General features: G+C 35.4%; 1 protein-coding gene across 1 annotated transcript in view; it reads right to left on the reverse strand.

The window, feature by feature from the left end:
- Positions 1 to 7,292, reverse strand: part of LOC149795725 (uncharacterized) — a 66,560-nt gene extending 59,268 nt beyond the window's left edge. Inside the window, exon 1 of the mRNA XM_089965626.1 lies at positions 7,026 to 7,292. Within this exon, the coding sequence (XP_089821752.1) occupies positions 7,026 to 7,038 (13 nt within the window). The 5' untranslated portion in view covers positions 7,039 to 7,292. The remainder of the gene's footprint in view (positions 1 to 7,025) is intronic.
- Between the last annotated feature and the right edge of the window lie 2,036 nt (positions 7,293 to 9,328).

Consider the following 9,328-nt stretch of genomic DNA (forward strand, 5'->3'; position numbering starts at 1 on the left):
CGCCACTTCATAGGTACGTTCTCAGACTTCCTGCAAGTCAAATTATACTGAATTACTAGTTGGTTAATCCCATATTTATTATGCCTGTAGGAAATCTCTGTCAATAAGTTTTAGCTATTACCATGTTGATCATTATATTACACTTGGTTTGTCAAGGTTTGATATTTTACATTCAGCACCGTTTCTTGCACAAATTACATGTCTTTGTTATCTCATTTAATACCAAATGTGTATCTCCATCACGTGGATGCTTGATGGGAACATCACGACATATATTAAACATGGACTTTTAGGATGTTCGTGTTTCGCGGTAAACTTTCCAACGATCGAGTAAAGTTTTTATGGACGCCATTTTTGTTCGTTTGTGACCCGTGACCAATGGTTCGATATTAGAGTCATATCAATTTACACTCAAATGAAGTCACAGTGAACTTGTTGCAGAAAGTAATATCTGAAATATACTGACTTTATATGAAAACTGTTAAATTCATTAGTAATGCAATTTGTTTTGTGCATAGCTGTAACCTCCCCAGCAACAGCAATTCTTTTAGTATTATTATATCCTGTCATTGGTTTGCCCAGGGCCGGCGCCAGACTATCTGGCGCCCTAGGCAAGGTTAGATTCTGCCCCCCCCCCCCCGAAAATATCAATTTCCAAATTTATAAACAATAAACAAATATTAAAAATGCGCCTCCTGAAATCAGCGCCCTAGGCGGCTGCCTAGTTTGCCTATATGGTAGCGCCGGCCCTGGGTTTGCCACAGCTTATTCATTAGAGAACTGTTGTTTTGCTACTGTAAACTATATAGACAAACTTGGATATAGAGGTTTTGTCTCATAGTTTTGTACAGAGTAAGATGTAAGATGTGAGAATGTTTTACATACTGAAATATATTGAACCATATTCATATATGGTTGATATCGCAAGATTTGCGCTACACTTCGGTTTGCCAGTTTGTCACATCGGATTCATTGGCGGATTCGGTCTGCCAGTTCTGATTGGTTCACTACTTTTACGTGGTTAAAAACCGAAGCTTATTTATTGGAGTGGAAAACAGTCCTTGTCAGATAACTGCAGAGCGCGGTCAAATTCAAAACCAGAAGTAACACATGTGAAGTCCAACACCCCTTTTAGGTATTGACATAAATAAATTGCAAAATAATAATAATAATAATAATAATAGCATAGGACTGACAAAGTAATAATAATATTCTGAATTATTTGGACATTATTAAGTGAAAAGCTAGTAAATTACGGAATATTTTGAACATTTGAACGTCCATGTTTTTAACAGTATGCAGAGGCAAGCATTTTGGAAAATTACGTAGGAAATGTTTGAGTCAGTAAATTATTCTTTCAAATTTTCGTGCAATTATCTCCCACCACATTGGTAACCTAAGTTAAACGAATACAAAGCAAATCTCCAACTCTGGTCTGTTAGGGTCACTCTATGATTTCCAAGCATATTTAATTTATTTAACACTGAAACAGACTATAATATGCTGAGACAAATTTATTGAAATAATCCAGGAACAAGACATCAAAAATTAACGTGAGTATGTAATTGTTACAATACTGGAGTGCAAGCAACGGGTGCTTCCATGCAGGAGTATATTTGTCTTATTCCAATGAATATTTTGTACTGTGTGTATTACTACCAATCGCCGTATATCAGAAATTTTCACGGTGGATATAAGTGCAAAAAGGACTTAACTTCTGCTAATAGGAGAGAGAGAGAGAGAGAGAGAGAGAGAGAGAGAGTCCAGTGAAAACCCGCATAACCATAACATTCTTCGTTACAACACGAATTCAGAGGGTAACACAGACATCGCATGGCTCAGTCGGTTTTACAACAAATTCATTAATTTCTTAAACACTGCAATGTTTTAGTGCCAGAAAAGAATAGAATTGTATTTAATGATTTGACAAAATGTGCTGTATTTTTTTGAAGAAACAAATGGGGTATCATTTCAGATGTGTCAGCAGTCAATCACTGCACTTCGATCTTGAAAAAGCAGATAATTGTAAGTCTAATTATAACTGAGCTATCAACAGTAAAGCTATCAAATCTTCTTTGTAGAACAATTTTCGCATCAAAGATGGGTAGTTGATAGCCAAAGTCCGTTAATTATATTTTAAATCAAAATTCAACATTTTTCTTTCGTGATTTTTTTTCTTTCTCTTTCTCTCTGCTAGCAGGTCTGTACTGGAAAACGTACTATGCTTCATTTATTATCAATGCAATCTACACGTCCTTTTCTTCCCTGAAATGTTATTACCTTTCCACTTTATGTTAAAAATAAATATTAAATGCTACATAAAAAGAGTTAATACAAAAGTTAACTTCATTCGTGAAATAGAAATATAGATTGAAAATGTTAGTAGAAAAGTACGATGTCCTTTTCGCAAAACGGGACCCTTTTTTTAACCCTTTATATTAAAAAAATATATTAAATGCTATGTAAAATGAGACACTTCACAAAATATTTTCATTTACGAAAGATAAATATCGACTGAAACTTAGGAGAAACAACCTACGTCCTTTTTCGACCTTTATACCCATCAATTCAAGTTACGTCATAACATAAATTGTATTGGGAATACGATTTTTATATTATTATTTCGTATCAAAATCATGTAACTCAAAGTTTATTTTGCTTCTTATAATTATTCAAGCATCTTCAAGTCATTATTTCCGCATGAACAGTGCTATATGCACTGTACGTCCCATAAATACGTCTAGAGGCGCTTGATACTATAATTTTCCCATCACAAGTTTCATTCACAGCTTTGTTTTTACGCAATTACGAAACAGATTACCTCTGTCTGCGTGAGTTCGAGTCTCGAATTCGGCTAATGTGGGTATGTGAGAAAGCTTGCCACTAGCTTCTCGTGGGTCGGTGGTTCTTTCCGGGTTTTTTTCCGGGTTCTTCCTCCACCAGTAATACTGGCCGCCATGTATAGCCTATCGTGTGCTGAAAAATGGCGTTAAACCCTACAACAACAACTAAACAGATTTGCTCATCGGAACGAAAGTTGCATCATGGGTATATTAGATTAGTGGAATTAATAAGCAAAGGGGCACAAGAACCGTTCTCGAACAGGTCTATACTGAAACAAGAAAATAACACAAGAAAAACGTGCAGTGCCACTTTACGGTGAATTCCAGAAGATAAACTGCCTTAGCAAGAAAGTGAAAGGGATGCTGTCAGGCTGCGAATTAAAATCATATTAGATCTGGAAAAAAAAGTAATGCTCATTTTTCTGCAATTATTATTATTATTATTATTCGCCAGTCATAATCTTAAACATAAACTGAAAATATTTTGTTTGCGCTCTATCCTTGCAGTGGAATAAATAGCAATGTGAACTACCGGAGATAAGATTATTTCATTTAAACGTTCCGTATATGAATGCCTCATCAAAAAATGTACTATAGTAAAACGAACCCGCGTAGCACGCGCTACAACTGAACAAATTGGCATACATTGTAGTAGGAAATAATCGCATTCATGAAAATGTACTAAACCTGAGAAAAAACGGTGAATACTCAACGTACATAAAAAGCGATACGGTCATCTAATCATAAAAAAATTGTTTAAAAAAGATGGTTGCTACTAATCTGGGACAGCTGGCGAACTTCAGGACAGCGATAATTTTGTATAGGAAATTATCAGAAGATAATGAAAATTGTTTCTTTGAAAGAGATTTTGAGATGAATACACCGAACGGTATACTGATACTAAGACATCTAAAAATGATTGTATGGTAAATTAATTATTGAGCATATATGCCTTGTGCCTTGTAGTAGATACAAATTATTAACAAAACTGAGAAACTCAATCAAATGGTCAGGCCAATTTCAATGAAATATGAATGTTTTCAACATGAAAATGAAGGGTTTTATTTTCAAAGAGGTGGGCACGGTTAAAAATAAAGAAAATTGTGTTTCTTTTTTTCTCTCCCTCTTTTCCACTGAAAGATATCAGTATGTACAGTTATATTCAAAATACAAATTACAGAATGTCCAGTCTACCTACCACAATGCTATTTGTATAATTATGATTTCTCTATACTCCTATCTCGTCTTAAATATGAAATATAGAAAGGAAGCCTTTTGTACCATGGATCCGTTCGCTTTACTGCTTCAAAACATGGTTGGTTTATGGGATTCAAAACCATTTATCCGCACAAGACAGGCTATTCGTGGCGGCCAGTATGTTTGGTGAAGGAAGAACCCGGGAAGAAACACCTACCCATGGGAAACTGCTGGCAAGTTTCTCATTGGCTGCTTTCTCACATATACACGATGGATGGGCTGAAATTGGAACTCACGGGGAGAGAGGTGAGGTGTGTGAGTATTCTTTAAATGCAAACGCCAAAAACCACTTGGCCACCCAGAGACTCTTTCAAATATGAACGAAGACCCTTCTTATAACAGAAATCTACCATTATTGACGTATAATGAACATACATTGTAGGGAACACATGAGGTTGGGGTATAAATGAATTCACATAGAAATACTGGAACATGTGCAAGACATTAAACTGGTTGGGACTTTTCTTAAAGCTGTCGATCCAGTATTGTTTGAACAATCTGTATGCCCCCTCTCGTGTTTCTCTCAGGTTAATACCATTGAATTACACAGTTAAACTTCAACAATATATAACGGCGCGTCGAATAATACAAGTATATCATTTTTGTAGGTTCACAAGCAAGCACCTACATTCAGTTTACAATCTCCATTATCCAAACTACTGTTGAGGTCAGGAACATGTACTGATGTGACGCAATTTATTGGTGTATGCATGAGAAGTAATTGTTATCGTGCTTTTATTACGATGTTGTTTTACCATACAAGAACGTACGAATATTTCGATGTGAATGAATGCGTGACCGAAACAATTTAATAGCCGTTATCTGATGATAGGCTGAGTGTAGTGTGAAATGAGAGGGCTAAGGAGAATATTGTACTGTCCTTGTGTTTTCACGGGAAGCTTTCTGGGGGACAGAACTTCGGTTCAGTTGAGTCTCAGATCTCTAAGATGGGAGAAGGAAGTAAGACTAGCAATCGGAATTGACAAGTCTAGTCAGTGGAGAGAGTAAAGGAGGAGGAGGAAAAGGTGTCGAGGAAGAGAAAGTGGAGAAGGAGGCAGAGTATATAGAAATCGAGGAGGGGAAGGTATTGGAGAGAAGAATACACAGATGAGTAGAATACAAGGACAGGTGGAAAGCTATCACACAATATTAATCAAAAAATGTAATAGGCTATCACAAAATCGAGCGGAAGGAGAGTACTTGGGAAATCTGAAGCACTTGCCTATTGAATTATTGACTATTGAATTATTATCAACTTGTTATTCGTTGAATTTCACTTTTTTGTATATTCAGTCATTTAACCGTCGGCATTGCTGACTGGGGACTCGGAGATTGACATCTATTTTTGACTAATTTAACTTCCAAGCAAACTCGAGCCTGTGTGTGACTTCTCTAATAATCTAAATAAAGAATTGGGAGCATCCCACCCCAACCATATCACTCCTGCCACAGTGGCGGCATAACAACCCGTCAAACCACACACACCTATTGTTTATTGGTTTGGTCCCTCTCAGATTAACATCATAGAGGAGACCCCCTAGTGTCTAAAATTAAAGGGTTTTAATGTGTTATTGTCTTTTTCCCCAATATGTCTTTTATTGTATGATTTTTAAAAATTAAATTTTGCTTAGATTTTGTTCTAGGGTTTATACACCGCCCTAATAGTGTAACTGCTGTTTGACCCTGGCTGGTCTAAGAGTTATTTACATAAGTGATCCGTGCCAGGGATCAGTATTCCAGTGATTGCTATGTGTTTTGTGCTATATTGTTCAGGTCTTTGATATCTAAATATACTGTAATAACTGAGTCGACTATAAACTGCTGAGGTAGTTTAATATTGTTACCCCAACTAGCGCGTACATGTATGTGATTAATGGCTTTGATAGACCACCCAAACAATTACTGTATACAAAGATAAGTCTAAAAGTTAACATGTCTCATTCTGACGAGGAATAAAAAGTTTCTGACGTAAAAGACAGAAAATAAGTCTATGAAAGAGACAAAACAGAGAAATTATGCGTTTTAAGACATTCTATTAAAACAACTCATACTGTAAAAATGAAAGCCTGATCTCTTCTTAGTTGTCCATTCTCTCTGGATATTTTTACAGTCCTAAGGAACCGATCATTTAATGTGTGTGTGTGTGTGTGTGTGTGTTTTTTTTTTCTGTAGGTGGTGGGTGGGTGAATCCTGTCTTCGAATAGCTTAAACATATATTAATATTTATGGAATAAAGAACCTTACTATATCTATATATATATATATATATATATATATATATATATATATATATATTAGTTGAAATGCAATTATCTTCAGCTAAAGGAAAATAAAATATCCTGGCTTCAATGAAAATCGTAGCCACCAACCACTCACACCACCCTAAAAAAATTAGAACGGTCGATTCCTATGTACCTTTTGTTATCTCACTGTCAAAAAATGTAGAATTATGTTGTCATTAGTTAAGGGGAAGATTGATCAATAAATGTCTAATTTTGTCTTAACCCTTTGTCCTTTACTTATTATACATTGTCACGGCGGAGTGCTGTACACATTTAAATAGATGTCTGATAAATGTATTTCAACAAAGAATATACATTAAAAGTTAAAACAAAGGTACTCTGATAAACGAATAAATCTAGACACGAAGCATCAATCGAAACCAGGTACATTTAAAAATTAAGGCAACAGAGATTTTCAATATTTCACCTCTTTTACATTGAAATATTGGTAACTTCAAAAAGATAAGATCTCTGCAATGCAAAGTTAACGCTCTTTTATTCCTATATACATACATCTGGCCAGTAATAATGAACATATCTGAATATACGGAGTGTCAAATACAAAAGGATATCACATTACAAACTCGAGTTACTGAATACAATTTTAGAACTAGTTCATTCTGTGGAAAGAGTAAACATTTACCTGGAAAATCCATTAGTGAATAAATCAAACTGAATAGTTAGAACTTCGACCTTATATTTCGTGTCGCCATCTTCACTGTTTTAAACCCACGATAAGCTGGATTCTGGTAACATCAGTCTGAAGCCGATCTAGCAGGTAGAACAGATCATACACAGGTGGCCTGATCGATAGATACCGTATACATCTGATTATCTGTACCTCTAATCCGCCTAAATTCACCTTAAGCCAACTGCGAACACATCATGCTAGAGCTTGATACATCATTACACTGACATATAAAGCAAGACATTATGGCAGCCAAATGCTGTCATAAAGGTTTGAGTTGTCTGGCTTATATTATATTTGAGTTATTTAGTAAGCTATTTAACCTGAATCCGAACAAATGACTGGTTTGGTAAAGCAAAGTAGGGCTGATATTAGGTTTAATATACAAACATGAGAGCAGTCAGCGTCGCTCTGTGAAGTTCACCGCCAATCAATACGCTCGGAGTCGGAGTGAAAAGCGATGTAAAATTTCGTCTCTAAACTGCGATGAGCATGTGTATAATTAGAAACTCGCGTTAAACCCATGTTCAAATTAAGCTAGTAGTGAATGAAGGTTTACAGTACGTTTGATACAAAAACAAGGGACCATGGTTTGATGAAATAGAGTTGAACTGATCGCCAAGACACCACCTGAAAATCGCTGGAAGTTTTTTTTTTTTTGGGGAGGGAGGGGGCTACAGGGAAAACACCCAACCACTTACATCAAGGAAGAAACTTTACGGTAATCGAGTAGCCTACTCCCACCTGGTCAAATGTGACGAAGGGCTTTGACCTTGCAAGTTCCAATTCGGAGTAATTTGTTTTCTATTGTATAATACATCATACCAGTCATGCTACATACCTGGTTATTTTTGCGGAGGGTTAATATTTTTATTACATTCGTGAACCTTTTGCGAATATATGTAATCATGAAAATGGCATAACATCTTAAAACTGTGGAGTCACTGAGTTGGGAATAATAACTAACAGTAGTGCGAAAGTCAAACACTACAAACGATCGAAGGATTAGAAACGAGAAATGTTTGCATTGAGAAATAACTTCCACTGAAAGTAAGCGATGGTAAAGCATTCAATTTATATACGATATAAACTAGTAACCTATGGTCAAATACTCTCAATTTATGTATAACATCTGCCAGTAGCCTATGGTCAAAAACTCTCAATTTATGTATAACATTTGCCAGTAGCCTATGGTCAAAAACTCTCAATTTATGTATAACATTTGCCAGTAGCCTATGGTCAAAAACTCTCAATTTATGTATAACATTTGCCAATAGCCTATGGTCAAATACTCTCAGTTTATGTATAACATTTGCCAGTAGCCTATGGTCAAAAACTCTCAATTTATGTATAACATTTGCCAGTAGCCTATGGTCAAAAACTCTCAATTTATGTATAACATTTGCCAGTAGCCTATGGTCAAAAACTCTCAATTTATGTATAACATTTGCCAGTAGCCTATGGTCAAATACTCTCAATTTATGTGTAACATTTGCCAGTAGCCTATGGTCAAAAACGCTCAATTTATGTATAACATTTGCCAATAGCCTATGGTCAAATACTCTCAATTTATGTATAACATTTGCCAGTAGCCTATGGTCAAATACTCTCAATTTATGTATAACATTTGCCAGTAGCCTATGGTCAAAAACTCTCAATTTATGTATAACATTTGCCAATAGCCTATGGTCAAATACTCTCAGTTTATGTATAACATTTGCCAGTAGCCTATGGTCAAAAACTCTCAATTTATGTATAACATTTGCCAGTAGCCTATGGTCAAAAACTCTCAATTTATGTATAACATTTGCCAGTAGCCTATGGTCAAAAACTCTCAATTTATGTATAACATTTGCCAGTAGCCTATGGTCAAAAACTCTCAATTTATGTATAACATTTGCCAGTAGCCTATGGTCAAAAACTCTCAATTTATGCATAACATTTGTCAATAGCCTATGGTCAAATACTCTCAATTTATGCATAACATTTGTCAATAGCCTATGGTCAAATACTCTCAATTTATGTGTAACATTTGCCAATAGCCTATGGTCAAAAAACTCTCAATTTATGTACAACATTTGCCAATAGCCTATGGTCAAATACTCTCAATTTATGTGTAACATTTGTCAATAGCCTATGGTCAAATACTCTCAATTTATGTGTAACATTAGCCAATAGCCTATGGTCAAAAACTCTCAATTTATGTACAACATTTGCCGGTAGCGTATGGTCAAATATTCTCAATTTTTATACAACAT

This window comes from Sinohyriopsis cumingii, chromosome 7 (assembly GCF_028554795.1).
Source record: "Sinohyriopsis cumingii isolate HCF-2022 chromosome 7, ASM2855479v2, whole genome shotgun sequence".
NCBI lineage: Eukaryota > Metazoa > Mollusca > Bivalvia > Unionida > Unionidae > Sinohyriopsis > Sinohyriopsis cumingii.